The 22,653-nt window shown below is 44.7% G+C and overlaps 1 protein-coding gene across 3 annotated transcripts in view; it reads left to right on the forward strand.

The window, feature by feature from the left end:
- Window positions 1-996: 996 nt before the first annotated feature.
- The window catches only part of LOC147616105 (uncharacterized), an 83,324-nt gene continuing 61,667 nt past the window's right edge, over window positions 997-22,653 (forward strand). Inside the window, exons 1-6 of one of the 3 annotated variants that reach the window (XM_086778748.1) lie at window positions 1,038-1,293; window positions 1,394-1,722; window positions 2,376-2,648; window positions 2,844-2,945; window positions 19,518-19,573; window positions 19,677-19,821. In XM_086778748.1, the coding sequence (XP_086634874.1) occupies window positions 1,420-1,722; window positions 2,376-2,648; window positions 2,844-2,945; window positions 19,518-19,573; window positions 19,677-19,821 (879 nt within the window). In that variant the 5' untranslated portion in view covers window positions 1,038-1,293; window positions 1,394-1,419. Of the gene's footprint in view, window positions 1,752-2,375; window positions 2,649-2,843; window positions 2,946-19,517; window positions 19,574-19,676; window positions 19,822-22,653 lie in introns of all 3 variants that reach the window. The other 2 variants (XM_086778747.1, XM_086778749.1) reach the window with 2 other exon arrangements.

Raw genomic sequence — 22,653 nt, forward strand, 5'->3', positions numbered from 1 at the left:
TTACCATAGCTTGAGGGCAGAGCCTATTTTCCTGTTGTGTTTGCATCCACCTGGTGTATGCTGCGCGCATAACTAATGAATCTTAGTAGGTTGCTCAGGGGAATAAGCGGTCAATTCCCCCGCCAACATAGCATCACACTTGTCCAATGCATTTCTCTACCATGCATGTGCCTTAACATCTCTTTCGCTAAAATCTCACAATATTTCAACATAGCTCTAGCAAATTTATTGCACCATTTTGGATATTTGAGAGTTATCTTAGGGCTTGGCTAGACTCAGCATATTTGATATATGAGAATTATCTTAGGGCTTGGTTAGAATTAGCTTAGCCATTGGATAGTTCTTTGTGAGCTCATATGCATTGTTTAATATCGCCCTTGCAAGCCCTACGTCGTGCCTTTGTCTATCCATGTTACTTGCACATTATATCTATAATACTTCGAAGAGTGTTTCTATGTCCAGTCCCTTGATGCCTTCCATTGAGTTGGATGCATTCTCTTACTTTGTCCTCATTACATCTCTTTCCACTCCCCACCAAGCCACCAATGACCATGCATGCATTGTGATCTATGATTTCAAGGGACATTCTTTGGCATGAGTGGTCAAATAGATTTTGAAACCTTGTTGAGCTAAACACCTTTTTCTTGATCCAATAAGTTGAGCTTTAGTTGTCACACCTCGATCTTCAATTTCTTGAATCTAATTTTCTTCGTGGCGATATTTGGAGCAAGAGGAAGATCATGTATCATCAGTCAAAGGCAAAGGCTCCATGCAACTAGACATGTAAGATTATATGGTGGACAATGAGAAGGATGCGTTCTTTTAAGCGCTCTCTCTCTCTCTCTCTCTCTCTGTCACACACACACACACCCCTATGTTTTTTATTTCTCTCTCTCTCTCTCTCTCTCTCTCTCTCTCTCTCTAGTGGACCACATTTGGCATAAGACCATAGTTTTAACATAGCATTTCCCTCATGTCATTTTTGACTCTCTCCCCGAGGTGATTTATTAGTTCCCTTGTCTCCCCATATAATAATCATATGATTTATTAGTTCTTTCCCAGAATCCCTTCCTTCTGAGGTTTTTTTCTCCTTGGCTTCGCTGCCACCTCGTGCAGTTTTCTTTTCTCTCTCTTGCCCTTTCGTTTCGCTCTGCGTCCCTGATTTTTCTCCGCTACAACTGCCAGTATGATCGCTGATCCCTTGGCTGGCCCAGAAACGCCCATTTCAGGCACAGGGTCTGCTCCGAGCGTAACGGCAAGGAATTAGGGTTACTGTTAGACATCAGAGTTAAGGTTAGGGTTTCTAACTTGCAATGCTAGGGTTTTCTGATGCCGAATGAATGAACCCTTGGCGTTAGGTGTAGACAAAGGTTTTTCCTGGCCATGGATGCAGCGGGCGGACACAGTGCAATCTTGGGCATGCAGAATCAGGCTGGGAGAAAGGAATGGAGAGCTGTGACGGACGGATCGGCGAAAGAGAGGCTTGCCGGCGATGGCTCCGGAGAGCACAGCAGGGTGAATGGATCTGCCAGGATGAGGCCCAGTCCAGGGCCGCACCCGGAAAATTTCAGGAATGGCCGGATTTTCCATTCCGGCGGCAGCAGCAGCAGCAGCAGCAGTTTGAGCGACTCTGACCATCATACAGGGGATTCAACGCATGCAAGCGTCCCCGCTCAGGACATCGGCCGTCAGAACGGTGAAGATACGAAGCTTTATGACGAGGTATTGCTCATAGGAAGCTTTATGACGAGGTATTGCTCATAGGAAGCATGCATTTTCGCTATTCGTTATATTTTCTGAGCCCTGAAACAATTCTCCCTACGATGGTCATTTGCATAGTGAATGTGCCAGCCTTCAGTCCTCTTAATTTTTATCTGACGAGGCATCACCCCTGTAAAGCAGCCATTTTTTTTTTGTTGAGTTTCATTGTCCTTCCATGGTTATGTGCGTGATGGATGTGCCAGGCCTCAAGTTGGAACATTGACCCTTAACTTTTATCTGAAGACTGAAGACTGTAATCAACGACCTCATAAAGCTGCACCCACATCAATCCTGCTTCTGCATGGTATATCCATAGTCCCTTCCATAACCACACCAATGCTGCCTATGGACGAGTGTCCATAGCCTTCCCAGTCAGGATGGACTTGGTGGGCTCTTATGTTAGTAACTCAAACATGGTGGTGGTTGGTGGAGGAAGTTTTCATTCTCTTATCTTGTATACTGCCTTCCAGGATGCTTGTCAAGGATGAACCACCTTTCAAGTGCACTGCAAGCGTCAAGTTAAAAGCCCGTTACTACTAACTATTTTGAAATTCTCTTTTGATCTATTTTTAAAGCTCAGGGTAGTTCTTCTTGTTGTGTTTGGATTCTTACAGATTCAACGAGCTCAAGAACACGACCCAATGTCAAATGGCCATATGAGCTTACCATTAAATGGGCTACCTCTTGACCTTGGGGTGTTGAACTCTAAACATTTCAACGAGACATTGGAACAACGCCTTCATGATGTTATACGGCAAAGAGAGCAACTTCAGAGGTTGGAGGCAGAGCTTAGGGCACAGTTTATTGCACGATCTGAAATCCTGAGTGTGCAGAATAGCTTTGATGAACAGACCAAGCAGCATGCAAGCATTGTTTCTACTTTGCAGGTACCGAATAGGAGTAGATGCTGCTGCAAATAGCACTCAAATTCAGGCTTGGATTTTGAATTTCATCTTCTTAGAGTTGTTGAAAGATCATATTTTCCATCAAGATGCATGGTAGGATTGAGATGTTTTTAAAACTTTCAAATGGCTAGTAGTAGATGGCCACCCTCTGAAGCATTGTTTCTACTTTTAATTTAGGAGAAACTGCAAGAAAGAGAGCACAGATTACATGAACTGGAGCAACAACTTGAAGAAAGGGAACGGCAATTGCAAAGGGAGGCAAATGAAGCAGTGAATCAGGTTTTGAACCTGGCATAGTATCGTTTCAATATCTTTTTATTAGTAGTTTTGTGCAGTTGTGAATTGAGACTTACACGCTTATTTTCTTTATTGACACTAGTTATTCCTAGAAAAACTTTTTGTAGCCCTTCTTGCATATTGACCATCTGAAATTACTATTTAAACCTTGACCTTAGCGATAAGGTTTTATCTCTTAACCCTGTGAATTTAACGCGGGGAGGACGAGCTATGGGTGATGAGCTGCTGCGAATGAGTTGAAAGGGATCTTTTGTTGCTGTCAACGTTATGGACCACTGGAAGTGGGTGTCTGAACAGGCTGGAGCAGGGATGTGGCTGAAGCAAAGGATAGGCTTGTTGTTGTTGTAGGACTGTATTCTGTCGGGTTCCCTTGGGGCGCTTGCTGGGTTGCTGCTATGTAAGCCCCTTTGCTTTGGTATGGAGGGTACGCCCAATAGAGACCAATTGTCACGTGCACACCCTGATTGGGATTGGGTGCCATGTAGACATGCTTCTGACTTATGGACTGGTTTTGGGGCTGCTAATAAGCCCACACGAGTCACCTGAAGGCTGAACACCTTTTTAGGCCAATACAAATTCGTTTAATGAATTTCAGGACAGTATTTAAAAGGCTGGTTGAAGGGAGCAGTTTTGAAGCTATAAATAGCAATGTTGGGGTCATCATTTAGCATTCAGCAATTGGACCAGCAGTCCTCAGTTCTGGATCAGCAGTTGGTAGCTTTGGGACTGCAGTTTGCAACACATGGAGCAGCAGGTTTAGCCATTAACATGCATCAATAATTAATTAACACAAGCATTCAAGTGCTTGGGTCCGTTTCGGATCATGAGCTAGTCATTGTAAGTATTCATTCATGCAATCAGTACAAGAGTAGAAGTAGGTTAGGTGAAGTGTTTCTCTACTTCTCTTTTCTCTATTGTCTGCACACTCTAATGGTCTTTAGGTTAGCATTAATTAATAATCATCAAGCATGTTTCCGTAATTAGAATGTAACATTGGTATCAAAGCCTAGGTCATTTCTAGGGAGCCATGCATGCATTTAGCTTAGGTTCTCAGCCATGGATGCTAGGGAAAGTCTGGGCAAGCCCAGATTTATCTAGCAGACAACAACAAGATCGGCATTGTTTCATTGCAAATTTACTTGCGAGATTTGTGCCCAAGAGTGTCCGGACTCTAGCCGGCTAGACATAATTGAAATCAGAGTTCGTATGTGTCATGTGCACGCCTGTGCCATGGCTAATCCTGTGCAGGAACTGTCTTCATCCCTGACTAATCGTCAGTTACGTCAGTCATCAGTGTAGCAGCATTATCTAAAGCATCTACAGCATCTTCATCAGTAGCATCACATCAGCATCAGTAGCATCACATCAGCAACAGTAGCAACAGCATAATCATCATCTGCAGTAGCATTAACATCATCATCATCACCATCAAGGGAGCTTGATGACCTGTCGGCAGCCAGCACGGAGTCAAGACAGCAGGCAGCCAAGTGCCCAGGCAGTAGGCAGCAGTTTGTGTTGGAGGGTTTGTGTTGGAGGGGTCACTCTACCTTGTGGACCTCTCCAGGACCATCTGCATCTTTACTGGACATCTACATATTTTTCTAGATTTTTCTGGCACTGTTCCAAGCATTTACATATTTTTTCTTCAGTCGGCCTGCTTTAAGCTGGCCGACCAGGTCCAATAGGTGCTATATAAGGATGGGCTATGCCCTCAGTTATAATATCTCATTTTCTACTTAGTTTGGGAACTTGACAGCACGTATGGTGTGCCTCGTGCTGCCTGCTCCAGCTTTTGTAATCATCTTTTGGTGAATATGATGTTCCTTCAGGTCTTGCGCATCGTGTATTTGTGAACTTCAGTTTTCTCTCACTGTTTGGCACTTTGTCATGGTATCGGAGCAGGTTTAGGACTGAGCATTTTCTGGACAGCACCTATATCTTTTACTTCTCAGAGGAGGTGGGCTGTGGACTCATCTACAGGCTGCGTTTTTCTCCAGAGAGCTGCGTTTTCTGCGTGGACAGCCTACAGATTGCTGCGTTTTTCTTCAGAGAGTTGTGTTTTTACCAGATTGCTGCATTTTCAGCCTGGGCAACCTACAAAGGGCTGCGTTCTCTTTTGGAGAGTCTTCCACCTTCTTTTTCCTAGCCTTTCCCTCTCTCTTGCTTCTGAACCCTCTCTCTTTCCTGCCTTCTCAGATGTGTAGGCTGCGTTTTCTTATTCTTTAGAGGGGAGTTTTCATGTAGAGGATGGCTTCAAACACTTTTACCATTCCCCAGTTGGAGAAAGGCTCCAAATTTAATGGCTCCAATTATCCTCAATGGAAGGATGCCATCTTTAACCTTCTGGTGGGTCTTGATCTTTGGCGGTTCGTCGATGCTTCTACTGACCCCGCAACTAACTCACCACAGATTGTGAATTCTTGGACCAGCGTGGATCTTCTGGCTCACATAGTCATTTCCTACAACTTGAACCAGCCATCTCTCTCGGAATTTTCCGTTATGAACAAAGCTGCCCAAACCTCTGAGGAACTATGGGATGCACTTGCAGCTCGTTTTGACAGGAACACTTAAAGCCGCAAGCTTCATTTAAAAGCCCAACTCAGTTAGCTAAAGATTACCGAGACGGATGATGTCATGGCCAAAGTGCAAGAACTCAAGAAGATCCATCAACAAGAAGCCATCTTGGGTGTCCGAATTCCCGATGATGACTTTGTCATTGAGTTACCGGGCAAACTTCCTCCATCTTATCAATCCTTTAAGGATACTGTGTTCTTCCTCTAGTGGATGTGGTGATTGGCATGCTTCAAGACAAGTTCGATCTCATGAAGATCTCTGACTCTTCCCCTATTGAGTTAGCTTTTTTAGCCAAAGGGAATCCCAAGTGGCAACCCAAAGGAGGTAATAAGAACGGCGGCAAATCCAAGGAGGAGTTTGCTTCGCGCTCCGAGGATAAAGATTAAGGAAAAGATAAGGGAAAATCTACTGAGTGGAAATGCCACTACTGAGGCAAGGCAAGTCATCTTCGGCCCGATCGCTTCAAGAAGAAGAGAGACGAGGAGAAAAAGTCAAAAGAGGAGGACTCTGACAACAAAGAATCTAAACCTAAAGACAAAGATGTGGCCTTTGTTCTACTTTAAGAGTGCACCTCATCCACTGAGGCACGGACTACTACCTCTCTTGAGGATTGGATTGTGGATTCCGGGGCTACTTTCCACGACTCACAACAAGGATATCTTGGAGGACTCTCACTCTATCTCTATGCAAGTTCGACTTGCTAACAATCAACCTGTTAATACACCAATTATGAGCAATATTCCTCTAGTTACTCCCTCAATCTGTCTTTTTCCTGTTCCAGAAATCGCACACAAAGTTCAAAGAATGGGTTGCTATGGTGGAGCGACAATTGTGGTGAGTTTACTTCTCGAGCATTCACTGAATTTTGTACCTCTCTCGGCATACAAAGATAGTTTTCTACTCCCCATACTCCTCAGCAAAACGGGGTAGTAGAACGAAAGAACAGGGCCGTGGTTGAGATGGCTTGATCTCTTCTTTCTCATTCTCGGCTTCCTCAGAGTTTTTGGGCTGAAGCAGTTAACACTGCTGTGGACATCATCAACCGTTCCCCCACAAAGGCGGTCGATGGAAAGACACCAAAAGAGGCATATTTCGCGAGAAAGCCATCAGTTTCTCATTTCCATGTCTTTGGATGTGATGCTCATGTTCATGTTCCAGACTAGAGGCCGGATGAATCTAGAGGACTAGATGGATTAATGATAATTATCTTTATTGATGATAATAAATGACTAGATGAATTAATGATAATTATATTTATTGATAAAGGCTAAGAATCTCAGTGGTCCTCGATGTCATGTGCACAGTGGGTATCTACCGTGTGCTATACGCATGCAAGACTAGTTTCGAGGCTTGGGGAAGCTTGGAACTAGGCAGGCTGATTGACGAGCCGAGTTAGGGATATACTAACGGGCGGGCACCCAAGTATGGACGGGCGGGCAGCCAAGTGTGGACGGGCGGGCGGCCAAGTGTGGATGCCCGATGACTGGCCAAGAGCCTATAAAAGGGTGGCCAAGGTTAGTTATTGGATATAGAGAGTCTCGCGAGTTTGTGAGAGCTCTATGGTCTTGGAGCCTGGATCTAGTGCAGACGTGCACCTGCTTTATGCAGCTGAGGCCGGCAGCAATCTCGAGGCCCGTGAGGGCAGCTTCGTGGCGGTATGGGACGTCGCGAGGAGGAGATTGGTCGGTACGTCATCCTAGTTAGCTCAGCTCGTGGCTCGGAGGGGACAGCCAAGACTGTGGGCTCGCCCACGGCTGTCATGGTTGGGAGGTGAGTCAGGCCTGCACCCCCTTGCTTGTTTGTTGTTCGTTTGTTTGCAGGATTCGAGTTTCGAACCAAGATCGATCACGAGGGGATCCGTGGGGATTTGACAGTGGTATCAGAGCATACCTCGTGAACGAGCAAGTCGGTAGGTAGAGAAGAAGAGGTCGAAGAACAGTATGTGTTAAAAAGCTTGCTGTTTTTGCTGTGCATACTGCAGTTTTCAGTTTTGTATGTGTTTTTTCTTCATCAAAGAACCCCATGTTGATGGGAGATGGTAGGTTGAATAGGGTTGATTGCTTTTGCAAAGAAGAGCCTGTTTTGTTGTGCAGTCGCATAACTTGCAGGGAGAGAAAACAAAAAAAAGAAGAGAAAAAGCACGTTGTTTTCGTTGCTTTTCGTTGTTGAACGAGAGAGAGAGAGAGAGAGAGGACGAGAGACGTGCTGTCATGCTGGCAAGTTGGTGCACTGGCACTGGCGTGTACTGCAGGCAGTGGTTATAGGCGGGCTGAAGGCGCCTAGGCCAAGCGGGCAGCACCCAGGCTTGCCCAGGCCTACGCCAGGCGGCCAGGCAGCCAAGACACGTAGGCGCCTAGGCTACGCCAGGCGGGCTGGTGCCCAGGCCAGGCGAGCAGCGCCCAGGCCTACGCAGGCGCCCCAGCCAGGCCCTGTAGGCGGCCAGCTTACGTTAGCAGGCGTCGGTTTCCAGCAGCTGATGGCAGGCGCAGGCTGGCATGCAGCGCAACTACCGGCAGCAGTCGACGGCAGGCAGGGTCACGCCTCCAGTACTCGCCGTCAGCAGACAGACGTCACCGCTGAGAGGAAAAGCATGCGCCTACAGAGGACCGACGGGCGAATCCAGGGGAGAAAGAAAAACAAGAAAAGCTACGTTTTTTTTTAGCTTTCGTTTTTTTTGAGTTTAATTTTTTTTTAAAAAAAAAAGTTTAAAAGTTCTCTCCTCTCTAAGGTTTCCAAGGTTTTTATTTTTTTAAGACTTTAGAATATATATATATATATATATATATATATTTATTGACGAAAAAAAACACAAAAGCTAAAGCAAAAGCTAAGTCTAGCTTTTCGAGTTTTTTTTTTTGGGCTTTTGGGAAACCTTTATAAACCCCTCTAGTGGGCTTTTTGCCACACATCTCTCGAGTTCTCGAGTTCTCAAGTTCTCAAGTTTTCAAGCTCTCAAGCTCTCGAGTTCACTCGCACTTTCATTGTGCAAAGATCGAATTTTCTCTCCACGTACCCTCTTCACGATGTCGACCCAAGAATCAGAGTTGGAGCCCCTCGTGGAACGTGAAGGCTTGCCGGCTACAGAAGGCACTGATGCCGATCTTTTTGACGAGTTTGTGTCAAAATCAGATTTCCAAGAGTTCAAAGTAGCTCTCGAAGCTTCTTCGTCGGAACGTCAGGCACAAATCGACGCTCAAATGCAAGCTTTGCAGAACTACATCGCTCTTTTGACCACTACCCTCTCTACTTTCTCGGGAATGGATACCTTGGCTTTTGCTTTAGGCCCCAATATTACTCCGGAACCGTTCGGGGGCGAGCAAAAGCAGAGAACCAAGGAGATCGTGGACACTTGGCTACATAAGTGGCAAGTTTACTTTCAGTTTCATCCATATGATGATGGAAAGAAGATACAGTTAGCAGCAGGTTTCCTGTCCGGCAAAGCTTTGCTTTGGTGGAAGGAACTGAACCCAAAGCCAACGACTTGGACACAATTCGAAGACATTTTCAAGAAAGAATTCCTCAAGAAAGAGGATAACTACGATGTTGTTGCCCGGTTTTCAGCTTTGACCATGACCTCGCAGCATCTCACTTATGAGGTCTACCTCCAGAAGTTTCGTGACTTGCAGATGAAGGCTACAAAGATGGATCCCACTACTCTTTTGGGGTTTTTCGTAGCTGGTTTACCAGACTTGTATCGATTACAGGTTAAAAATAACAAATGTAAAACTTTGGACGAGGCCATTCATTCAGCTCGTATCTATGATGATACGATGGTCTCTTCCAAGTCGAAACCCGTTACCGAGCAGGGGAACAAGCATAAAAGAAAGTTCTCCGCACCTATGGCTAACACGACTGAAGGCAAGTCTTCGGACCAACCTTCGAAGAATACAAGTTCGACACCAGCGAAGAAGAAACGAGTCCTTAGGGCTTTAAAGCTCAAGAAGGAAGGACGTTGTTTTATCTGCGAAGAAAAAGGACACATGCGTAATGAGTGCTCGAAGAAAAAGGGTACCAAGTCAAACGCAGGACCCAAGCCAAAGGCAGCTAACCAGTTGTCTTTGACAGGTACGTCAATTACTGTACTTTCTCGCCCTAGTACTTGTTTTGATTGTTTGTTCAATTCTAAGGTATTTGGCATGCATGATCTTCTCCGAGTTTATGGAGAAGTGAATGGCCATAAAATTCACATTCTTTTAGACCCTGGTAGTTCGCATAACTTTGTTAACTACAAACTTGTGCAGAAATTGAGTCTTGATACGACACTCAGCGACCATACCTATGAGGTACGTCTACCTGCGGGCAGACAAGTTTGGGATCGCAAGGTGGAGATGCTTCCAATCCAGATTCAGGACTACAAAGATACTCTGGAATGCTATGTTATGCATCTGAAAAATGTAGACTTGTTATTAGGGATTGAGTGGTTTAAGACTCTTGATGTCCAGATAGATTGGTCTAGTCATATTTTTTCTTTTCAGCATAGGGACACCAAGTATAGTATTTTAGGTGATTGTATTCATCCCTCTCAGGGACCTCTTGTAAATACAATTGATTTTGGAAATATAATGAATTCTTCTTTGTACACCGCTTTCCATTGTGTCTTGATTCCACTTTCTTCTTTTCTCATTTCTTCGTTGGATGTGAATGAATTAAGTGTGTTTGAAAGCAAAGAATTACAGAAGATACTTGATTCGTTTCAAGATGTATTTCCTAAGGAATTGCCATCGGGTTTACCACCTGAACGGGCAGTAGATCATCGTATTGACTTGATCCCTGGTGCTCATCCTGTGAGTATTCCACCTTATAGGATGAGCCAAGCTGAGGAAGATGAGTTGGCTAAACAACTCGAAGATTATTTGAGGATGGGCCAGATCCGTCCAAGTAAATCACCTTGGGGTGCACCTGTGTTGCTTAGGAGAAAGAAGGACAATACTTGGAGAATGTGTATAGATTACAAAAGATTGAACAAGCTGACTATTAAGAACCGTTATCCTCTCCCTAGATCAGATGACCTAATTGACTGGTTAGTAGGAGCGAAATATTTCACGAAGATAGATTTGCGTACTGGCTATCACCAGATACTTATTTACGAAAGGCATGTCGAAAGAACCGCCTTTCGGACTTGGTATGGCCATTATGAGTTTCTCGTATTACCTTTTGGGTTAACCAATGCTCTAGCCACTTTCCAGCAAATGATGAACGATTTTTTTCGTGAACATTTGGGGAAATTTGTGGTGGTGTTCCTGGATGATATTTTGATTTATAGTCGTACTCTTGAGGATCATGTCAGACACCTCACGATTGTCTTATCTATTTTAAGACAGAATCGACTATATGCTAAATTGAGTAAATGTGAGTTCTTTATGACCGACATCATTTACTTGGGACACAAGATCACTAGAGATGGATTGAGCATTGACTATGACCGAGTTCAGAAGGTTTTGGACTGGCCTATACCGCGAACAGTGAAACAACTTCGTTCTTTTCTCGGTTTTGTAGTGTTTCTTCGGAAATCTGTACGGGAGTACTCTCAGCTCACACTACCGATGACCGACTTATTGAAAGGTCGTGGACGTAAGTCAAATCAGCCTATCACTTGGAATAACGATTTGGATATGGCCTTCAGACTTTTGAAAGATAAAGTCAAGGAAGCACCTATCTTAGCATTGCCTGATCCTAGTCGGCCTTATGTTCTTGAAACTGATGCCAGTGACTATGCTATTGGGGCTGCTTTATTTCAAGATGGTAGACCGCTTGCTTTTGAAAGTAAAAAGCTAGACGATACTCAATCTCGTTGGCCAACCCTTGAGAAGGAGCTTTATGCTGTGATTCATGCTCTCAAGGTTTGGAGACATTATTTATATGGCTCCAAGTTTGTGGTATTGACTGAACATCAGTCAATCAAGTATGTGTGTGATGCGGATGATTTTAGAGGCAGGAAAGCTCGTTGGGCAGAGTTAATGCAAGATTTTGATTTTGAGATCCGTTATCGGAAAGGGTCCATGAATAATATTGCAGATGCGCTTAGTCGGATTAGAGAGGTGAATACTTTGTCGTTCACCGAGATTTCTACAGACTTATTTCAGTCATTGAGAGGGCTTTGCAGGACTGATAGTTATTTTGGTCCATTTTGGCAGAAGATCCAGGACGGGAGCTCATTGATTGACCAAGACTCGGTGACTGAGCAGTCTACCATTCAGGCTGCAGGAGGTCAGTGGATGATTCGGAATGGTTTGCTATTCCGTAATGACAAAATTTGTGTACCACAGATCCCGAACATTAGGTCCAAGATTCTGAGGGAGTGTCACGACGCCCCTTCTGCTGGACACCCTGGGGTACACAGGACACTATCATTAGTGAAACACACTTTTTATTGGCCGAAGATGAAAGGGTATGTAGAAGATTATGTTCTCAAGTGTCGGATTTGTCAGGCAAATAAAGCTGAACGCTTTAGACAGGCTGGGTTGTTGCATCCTTTGCAAATCCCAGGTAATAAATGGGAAAGTATTTCCATGGATTTTATTACCGGATTGCCAAGAACACATCAAGGCCACGATTCTATTTGGGTTGTGGTAGATCGCTTGACAAAAATGGTTAGATTTTTACCAACCCGGAAGAATATTACAGCTACGCAATTAGCTCGGCAGTTTATCGAGCAATTGTTTAGACTATACGGGTTACCGCAGGACATAGTCAGTGATAGGGACTCTAAGTTTACGAGTGACTTTTGGAAACTTGTTTTTGAGAAGTTGGAAACAACTTTGAATTTGAGTTCCTCAGATCATCCTCAATCTGATGGCCAGACTGAAAGAGTGAATCAGATTTTGGAGGATATGCTTCGAGCATATGTATCCAAAAGACAAAGTTCATGGGAGGATTATCTTCCTATGTTAGAATTTGCATATAACAGTACTAAGCATACGAGTACAGGGTTTAGTCCTTTCATGCTTATGTACGGTTTTCAACCAAGATCACCTGTTACAGTAGGATTCTCAGGACTTCAGCATGATGCAGCACGTAATTTTTTGCAAGATATGCAGGAAATGTTACAGGTTGCAAAGGAATCTATTAGAAATGCTCAAGATCGAGACAGGTTTTATTCTAATAGACATCGTTCACCTAGAGAGTTCTCTGAAGGAACGATGGTGTATTTGCGAGTTCCGAAAGATTCCGAGACTTTACGGACAGGTCGATCTCCGAAATTATCCCCTAGATACTGTGGACCATTTCGTGTTACACGACGGATTGGTTCAGTTGCATATGAATTGGATTTGCCTTCTCATGTGAAAGTTCATCCTGTATTTCATGTCAGTAGACTTAAGGAAGTACTGGGTGGAGTAGATCAGTTAGTTACTCCTCAAGAAATTATAGATGTCCAGGACATGACATTTGTTCCGCACGAACCTGAAAAGATTCTTGGCTTTCGTGAACGAAGATTGCGTCATACGCTTATCACGGAATACAAGATTAAGTGGAAGGATCGTGTTGAGGAGGACGCTACATGGGAGACATTGACTTCTCTTCAGAGAGATTACCCTGGCTTTTTAGTGAGCTCAGGAGTGAGCTCTTAGAGGAAGGGGAGTATGTCATGTGCACAGTGGGTATCTACCGTGTGCTATACGCATGCAAGACTAGTTTCGAGGCTTGGGGAAGCTTGAAACTAGGCAGGCTGATTGACGAGCTGAGTTAGGGATATACTAACGGGCGGGCACCCAAGTATGGACGGGCAGGCGGCCAAGTGTGGATGCCCGATGACCGGCCAAGAGCCTATAAAAGGGTGGCCAAGGTTAGTTATTGGATATAGAGAGTCTCGCGAGTTTGTGAGAGCTCTATGGTCTTGGAGCCTGGATCTAGTGTAGACGTGCACCTGCTTTATGCAGCCGAGGCCGGCAGCAATCTCGAGGCCCGCGAGGGCAGCTTCGTGGCGGTATGGGACGTCGCGAGGAGGAGATTGGTCGGTACGTCATCCTAGTTAGCTCAGCTCGTGGCTCGGAGGGGACAGCCAAGAATGTGGGCTCGCCCACGGCTGTCATGGTTGGGAGGTAAGTCAGGCCTGCAACCCCTTGCTTGTTTGTTGTTCGTTTGTTTGCAGGATTCGAGTTTCGAACCAAGATCGATCACGAGGGGATCCGTGGGGATTTGACACTCGACTCCTCCTAAGGGCCTCAAGGATCAAATGTCCGTGGTTGTCTACTCCCCCAATGGCCCAATGCCTCTTTTTTTTAAACATGTTATAAATTAAATGTTAAATATCATTATTTTTTATATATTTGTTTTTAAAAGGTAACCCTTGTTTTAGGGACGGGCTCGCTTCATCTTGGAGCATGCTCAACTTTTGAAAAATCCGCCTTAGTTTGATTGCAAATCCACGAAAATGATCTTTGCTGGCTACAACGATCACTCCAAAGCCTTTGGACTTTGGATCCCAACAAGGAGAAAGTTATATTATCTCGAGATGTGCGCTTTGATAAAACCCCGGAGACTTTCAGATCCCCGGAATCACCAGCAACTTCATCAACTCCTTCCTTGGTTCCTGCCTCACCATTGGTTCTTACCTCTCCTCCGCCTCCGCTGAGTCCCCCTCTCCCTCCGCGGTGGCTTCACTCTACATTGTGGGATTCTCAAGTCCCTTCTCCGACCATTTATCATTCTGGGATTACTTCTTCCAGATTGAGGATATCTGCCAGATTACAACCCCAGAGTGCTGGCATGCTTAGATTTAATTTTGCATTGATGACTTCCTTGATGGGTGGCAAATGCATCATACGGAGCCTTATACACCCTTTATGTTTTGATAGAGGAGGATCACATTGTGATTATCATTTTGTATGTTGATGATCTTATTCTCATTGGATCCAATCCCGACCTCATTGCTATGATTATGGATTTTCTAAGTCATACCTTTGAGATGACTAATCTTGGTCTACTGCACTACTTTCTTGGCATGGAGGTCTGGCAGTGCCCATAGGGGATATTTCTCTCTCAACAAAAGTACGCTTCTTAGATTTTGGAGAGAAGGACTGTCGCTCATTATCTTGCCCTATGGACCCAAATCAGAAGTTTTGTAAAAACGATGACTCTCCAATCTATCATGAATCTTAGTACAGAGAGCTTGTTGGCTTGCTTATTCATCTCACCATTACTAGGCCTGATCTTGCTTATAACGTTAGTGTCCTAAGTCGGTTCCCTTCAGCACCACATATTTCTCATTGGCAGGCTACTGTTCGTGTTCTCAGATATATATAGGACACCTTGATACATGGGATTTCATATGGCTCTAGTCTGCCTCCTGACAACTCCGCAAGATATTCCTGCCCATACTAGCAGCACAAGCTCCTATAACTGGTGCAAACTCGTCTTTATTTGCTGCCCTTCAAGGAAAAGCCCTGGGAATGAGGATGCACATGACATCCCCCTCTCCTAAACTTGATGACGGGATTCAAACTTCTGTTCTTGGATGATTGTCATCATCCCTTTGTCTCTTCCTCGACTCCCAAACCTGTCATCCCTCCGTTCTTGGCAACCTTTTCATTGAAAATCTTGCATGGTCTCCAAATCTGATGAAGATCTGTGCATCTGCTCCATCCTTCCCCCTTGCCCTTCATGCCATGTCCCTGAGCACTTTCTCTGGTCTTCTTTTCCTGAGCATTGAGTCTAGCACTCTCACTCTACCGCTTGGAGGATCATCCTCCCTTGGAACCATTGCTTGAAAGCCTTTCCTGCTGTGCCCCAAGTGGCACCCGACTGACAGGCTGCCATTCCCCTTGGGTCTTGTGGAACACCACCAACCAACCTCCTGGGAATTTCTTCCATGTCTTGTGTTCCTTTCCTCGGACTGTGCACTGGGACTGAATTAGTGTTTAGCCTTGCTGAGCTTGATGCTGAAACAATATTGCCTGGTCCCCACACCACCAAAAGATCAAGACACGGGCGATGGTTTCATCCATGTGGGTGGGACATGGGCAGCAACAATATCGCAGAATCAGCTTGAAGCTGATACCAATGTCACATGCAGAAGCTCTGGGAGTCTTCTTTCAGCCCTAAACACCATCCTGGAACATGCTTGATGCAAAACACATACGAAAGATAGAGGAGAGTCCGAGAGCGAGAGAGATAGCTAAGTATTCAGTACATTCATAATGTTCAAAAAGGTGTACAAGTCTTGGCCAGCCATAGGCTGCCTTCAAAAGGTAGAAATATCTAATCTAAGACCCAGTCCAAGGAAGGACTGAATGAATCACACAATGAGCAACTAGCACCTTATATAGGCCTTGGGTAGCCTCATTGACTTGCCGACCTGCTGTCGTCCAGGTCCAATGGACAATAAATCCACTAATGCTGCAGCCGACAGGAGTTCCTCCCCTATGTACTGGCCGACATCCTGACAACTCCACAAGATACTCCTGCCCATACTAGCAGCACAAGCTCCTGTAAGTGGTCCAAAATCTTGTCTTTATTCTGCTGCCCTTCAGGGAAAAGCCTTGGGAATGAGCATGCACATGACAAAAGGCAACTATGTGAACCACCTCTTATGTTTGATAAAGGATCAATTAATTAATCAAGTAGAGGCGGTTTATGTATGGTGCCCGAGTATGGGTTGGCCTCACATTTTAATGGTGAGTGAACTAGCATGTATAAAAGTGGAGGGTCAATGGAAAGTTTAACTAGAGCCAAGAATAGTTGTCATCTATTAAGGAACCCTTGTGACGAGAGGAGTGGGGGTTGCCGTTGGGGCTAAGGCCTAGTGGAATAAATCCGATTTCCCGATGCTTTTATCTTCCCTTCTATGAATTACAATCTCACATTTGATGCTTGATCTTCATCTTGATTTAGGGAGAGAGAGGTGAAAATGTGGTGTAGTTTCATGAGGGTGTGCTTGTCTCTATGGAAACTGTGAATTCATGAGATGTGAAGAGTTTCTTTGGGGGAATATGGAACTTAGGGAGAATAGGGGGAGATTTTGAAGGGTCCAGGGATCATGCAGTTGCAGAAAAGAAGTACTCAAAATCAGAGAATTCAAGGTGCTAATCTGGGGTTTTTATGCATAGTTTTGGGAGAAAAGACATAGAACTCACATCTAGTTCCTCCATGCTTTCAAGGGGATTAAGAAGAAGGGTTTGGTCTTTTAATTCTGCGGGTTCTAGAGAATAGCTAGTGTCACGTGCATAGCAGTGGAGATGGCATAATCTCAGCATATCTACAGTAAATCCCTGTTTAGTACAGCATTTAGGGCAGGATTAAGGCTTATCATAGGCATCTGTGGGCATGAGGACCTAGCCAACCAGCACTGCTACAGGCCGACCAAGACATTTAAGGCATCTTCATAGCTTTGTTTGTCCAAAGATTGGCCGACAGCAGCTAATATGGCTGACTTGCAGCCCGTGAACCTATATAAGCATGAGACATCATTTGCATTAGATCATAACCTTTTCAAGAAGCATAGAAGTCAATAGAAATCATGTAGAAGGCCAGAGGTCACCCTATTGGGTAGACCAAGGGCTTGGCAGATGTACAGACATTTATGTCACCTTTTTGTACCATAATACAAAGAAAACTCTACATCAATACTCTCTCTCTTCTCTCCTTTGTCTTAATCATTTTTAGTAATCAACATCTTGTTCTTAATCAGGCTTAGGGCTGTGGATTAGGCATTAAAGCTTCCGCGCATGCAATAGCTGGTATTGAGTTTAAGTTGATTTTGGGATTTTGAAAAGAGACCAAGATTTGGGGTTTCCAAGGGACACATTATTGGACCTAGATAACCTTTGTAGATTCTATGGGATTGGGAGATTTTTAAGGATCCAAGGTCTGTATTTTTCACCTTACTTGACAGGGATACATTGAAAACAAGATGTGTGGAATTTGGTGTGGAGATGATGATGATGTTTGCAAATGCAAGTGCATAATGTTGCATGAACAATTAAGGAACACATACCTCAATAAAGCTATGCCTTCCTACTTACATGATAGAGAAATCAATGGATCTAAGAATAGTAAGTACAACATGCACATTGTAATCGATGATCGTGAAGCATTGTATGGTTATGTCACATGCGGAAGCTCTGGGAGTCTTAGAATGTTCCAGCGCAAGGAGCAGCATGTGGTACTCTTTGGGAAGCCAGGGAGGTATAGCATCACTGGGAAGCGAGTTGCCTCCGCCAATAGGTCTGACTTTGAGGAGAGTTTCCACAGGGCAAAGAAAGCTTGGGAGCTCCATAGTCCAAGTGGGCTCTGCGACAGGGTCTTCTACGCAATTGCGGAAGAGGAAAACTCCACCCAAGTGTACCCACTGGATGTCCATAAGGTCTGTTGGATAAGAGCCACCTGAAGTAGATCTCGGACTTGGTCACGAGCTGGATGGCTGCCAAGTTCCAACGAACTTCCACACCAAGGTGGCTAAGAGCTAGAGTTCTGCTTCAGAGAATGAGCAGTTGAGGAGGTTTGGGCCGGGGATGGCGCAGCGGCTGGCTTGGAGTCCTCCTGTAGGGGTGCCAAGCCAGAGGGGAGGCCTCAACTGCTGCATGAAGAATAAATCCTTGCTGCGATGCCGCAAGAAACTGAAAAGGAGGGAGGTGACAGAGGCAGGAAAAACCCGAGGAGGCCCGCTTGGGGGGGGGGTGTGCGAAGAAGGGGCGAGGGGAGAAAGTGACGAAGGGGTGGGGTGGGAAGAGGCGAACCAGAGGGGTATGAAAAAGGTGGGGGAAGGCGCCGAAGAGGGGTGGACACGGAGAGGCTCACTCTTGACCCGATATCGGGCTCACTCTTGACCCGATATTGGGTCGTCCAATGAGATCCGTTGGGGCATTAGTAGTAGTTAATAAAGCTTTCCTTCTTTCTTTCTAGTTGAAAGGTCTTTAGAAAGTATGTTGTACGGGCTTTCTAAGCCAAACTAACATGATTGTTTTGGGATGAGATCATGGTTGTCACGGTACGAAAATACGATACCGTACGATACGATACTGTACGAGAATTTTTGGTACGATATGAAATTTTTGGATATCGTACGATAAAATAAGGTTTTTATTTTTTACACTTACAACCTATGGAGCTTCAAGCTTGAATGTGAGGGAAGGTTGGGAGGTGAGGAGTCTACAGTGCTTGAGGAACCAGAACATGGATATGTGTCTCTCCCGATTGTCTCCAAAAAAGAACCTGGATGGGTAATGCAATACCAAAGGTCTCCCAGTGTAGCGTTTATGACTAAGGGACCGTCCTTGCACAAATACGAGGAGTGCATCTAGGGTGATAAGTTTAGGGATTCCTCTCTAGATCAAAATAGCCATGTCCAAATCTTCTCCCTCGTGCATAACTTGAGAATCTAATTGTCTAGCCTACCTATACCAGGGATCCCCAAGTGATGTAGCAAGATTCTCTCATCCTACCAATGAAGTGTACATTACCAGTCTACCTCGCTAGATTTTTTAGGTCTCTCAACAACCCCATATGGAATACTGAGTGGACACGAAAGTTGCGAAGTATTGCGAGCATTTGGGATCTTCGTAAAGCAGGGTTTCTATATATTTTTTTAGCATTTGGAAATTTTGGAAAAAAAAACTCGCACCGTACGATATCGTACGAATTCGTATGGTATCGTACCGTACGAACCTGTTCGTACGCATACGAGAAACAACTATGGATGAGATTTGCATTGGTACAAGTAATCGTTAATACACAACTAAATCGAGATTGGTCAAGGGTATGGTTGGGTGCTTGGAGATTTGGGACATCCATAATTGGCGCATCTGTGGCCGTTACGGCCATGTAGGTTGCCAGGATTTCTTCTTGCACTCACCATGACTGGTTAGACTCATTTGTGTGTGGTAGTAGGCATTGGGCTGATTCCAGGGTGGATAGGCTGTTGCTCTTGGTAAATGTGATTTATGTAATTCAATGTTCTGCTCACAAGTTATTATGTATAGGAAAAATCAAGAGTTTATGGGGCTTTCTAGAATGTGGCTACATGTGTGCTGCATTGATCTGCAGGTCTGGGCAAAGGATGGACTTTTGCGTGAACAAACCAGCGAGCTTGCCACTTTGCGGTAACTATTGTTTATGGATTCTCTGCTGTGTACAAAATACATAGTGTCGCAAAGAATTCTTGAACGGATAGTGATTGTGTAGCATTCTTGCCTGTCTTTTCAGTCGAGAGCGTGAAAATATGTTGGCAGAACAAAAAGCAACCCTTTCTCAATTTGAAGCTGAGAGAGCACAGCTTTTGTCACGGTTCCAAGACTTGGAAGAGCAAATACAGGAAAAGGAGCGCCAGTTGCAAGAGATTGATGAGCAAGTAAGGGTTCTCCTTTGTTTTTTTTTTTTTTCATTTTCTTATGGAATATTGGTCCAGCTAAGGCAGACGTTTTACCAATTATGTTCCTCTCAGAAGCTTGGCCGACCTTCTACTACTTTATTCTTCTTTAAGGATGAAGTCATGCAAAAATTGGCCTTCTCTAGGGATCATTTTGCTAATCTCCTAAATTGCAAGCATTTATTCCAAGGCTCATGTAAGGTCTTTATAATTTAGGACGAAGCGGTCTCATGCTCCTTGGGCATCCAGGTATGCACGAGGACCTTGCATGAGGGAAGGTAAACATAGTGGAGTACTCAGGGGAAGACAGTATGATGCAGTCTTCATGGGTTTCAACGTCATTGGGTGGCATAGAAATGAGGCGATAATGAGGCTCTACCTTGGGGCTAAAAGGACTAGCAGGGTTGTTATGGAAGCAGCCAACCTATTGGTTAAATATGTTTTGAAAAAAGTCAAGGCTCTGAACTCTGTAGAAGTCGCTTCCAAAGGCAGAGATAATGTAAGGCTTCTAAATTTTACTGTAAATCTTAACAGGAAATAAGTAGCATTATTTGTATCTACAAAATTTTATTGGAAATCTGTCTAAATGGAAAGCTAGTGCCTTTTTTGCTTGCCTAAATCTGCTCTCCTGGGAAAGTGCTCTGCATTAAAAGGGGTCCTTCAGGTCAGACTTGCACTTGAAGGCAATCCCATATATGATTTCAAGCGGTCCTCGGCTGCTGAGCCACATGGAATAAATTCCAAGAGGCCCAGAGAAAAATCATAGCTAATCAATCAGAATGAGAAGCAAATATTTTTTGATAGAGACATTCCTTGGTAATATCGTTGTGATTCTCAACCTTAGAGAGAGGGCAGCCCTGTTTCATGCCAATAGTGCTAGTGACCTCTGGTGACATACCTTGTGGAGCTCTGACCAGGTGAGTAATAACTGCTGTGATGCCCCTTATCATCTCCCAGGGTACACCCGAACGCTACAGGTGCCTAAGGAGGCATGCCTGGGGGATGGTGTCAAAAGCTTTGCAGAAGTCCACAAAGTAGCAGTAACCCCGGCGTCTCTAGGATCTGGCTCCTCAATGATGGCCCTCAGTGTAAAAATGTGGTCTAGTGTGGAGTATTTCCTCTGGAAACCTGCTTGCCCGGAGGCCTTGTATCCATGCATCTCCTCAGTAGTTGAGCTCAGACACAAATCCATAAACTTTGGCCAATGTGGCGGATTATGATATCCTGCAGTTGATCTCTTGCAAGCCGCTTTGATCGATGTGCAGGGACAGATCTCTGATATTCAGTTTCTGGTGAACAGCTATATCCATGTGGAGTTTGACTATACTGCTTTGCCGGACTGGGTCCTACTGCATAGCCTCATCGTGTTACGCAGTGCTCATGCGCACTTCGCTCGCTAGCACCGCAGCTTCCCACCTGCCGACTCTGATCAGTTGTCGTGTGGTTGTAGCTCTCTCTCTTTGGTTCTGTTGACTTGTTCACGTGGAGCTGCTGAAGTCTTGTAGAGGCGGCTGTTGTGTGGATAGGGCGCCCTGGTTCAGCTGTCGTGGCCTTTTAATAAGGCTTTGAAAGCCTTAGACAAGGCTTAACACCTTAAGGTTTTAATTACTGCCACACAGCATGACACCAGCCAATGCGGGCAGTATGTGGAGAGGGCTGCAGCTAGCAACGTCGACGGGCATAGACAGGCGATGACAAGGCTCTGATGAGCACAAGCAGAGACAGTAGGCCAGGTAGCAGTTGGTCGTCATAGAACAGCAGCAGGCGTTCGCCAGCGGCAATATCAAGCGCAGGTGTATAAAGCCTGCTGAATGTTGTGCTGCAAGGCACCTTCAGAGTATGGTGGGAGCAGCATCATGGTGAGTGACAACTGCCAGTAGAGAGAGGTGGGTAGTAGTCTTCAGGCGAGGCTCTGATACCATTTAATGGTGAAGGGGGGAGAGAGATAGAGTGGCTATGGGGGCTTGCAGAGGTACATGGCTATGGCATTGGACATAGAGAGGGGAGAGAGAGACGATGGCACAAACGTAGATGAAGATTTACATGACTGAATGATGTGACTGTTTGCTTGATAATTCAATAAAGTACAAGTACCTTTATAGGTTACAAAGGTTGCCTCTTGACATCATTGCTTATGTCACACACACACAAATATCTAGATATTATTTTGACCCCTCTAAGAGGTGGTTCATACACACATACACAAACACATAAGTGACACCTCTAAGAGGTGGTTCACATGCACAAGTAAGACCTGGATTCCCAACAAAAGATTCAGTGGGTACAACTTCCCCACATAGCATTGACTTAGAGAAGTTTTTCTTAACAAAACAGAAGGGAAGGAACGAAGGGAAAGTTGTCAAGTGCACCTTCTGCAGGCCACACAAAAGATCGTTGCTTCAAAAGAATGGCAAAGGAATAAGAGAAGAATCATGCCAATCTGGTCGCTGAAAATGCAGTGGAAGATGAAGAGTTTGAAGGTACACTTGAAAAATGTTTCATTGCCATATTCTTTGATCTGTCTCTTTTGGAGATAGATACTTATTGGGCATTTTTAAATGTTAAGAGTGTCAATAAGGGTTCTCTGTACGGGATGTCTCCTGAAACATGATTATATTTGTTTGTAATCGCCTTATGTTATAAAAGGCTCCACTATTCTAGTTCATACGTGTTTTGAGTCAGGGGCGATAGTTTAGGATTGCTAACATATATCGTGTGTGGTCAAGACCCTTATCAAGTTTGGCATGAGAGTCCAGGTGTTGGCCACTGTGATCTTTTGAATCACGTGTTCAGTTGTGGGCCAAAATTGCCATA

This window comes from Cibotium barometz, chromosome 39, assembly GCF_041138505.1.
Source record: "Cibotium barometz isolate CiBa-2024 chromosome 39, ASM4113850v1, whole genome shotgun sequence".
Taxonomy (NCBI): Eukaryota; Viridiplantae; Streptophyta; class Polypodiopsida; order Cyatheales; family Cibotiaceae; genus Cibotium; species Cibotium barometz.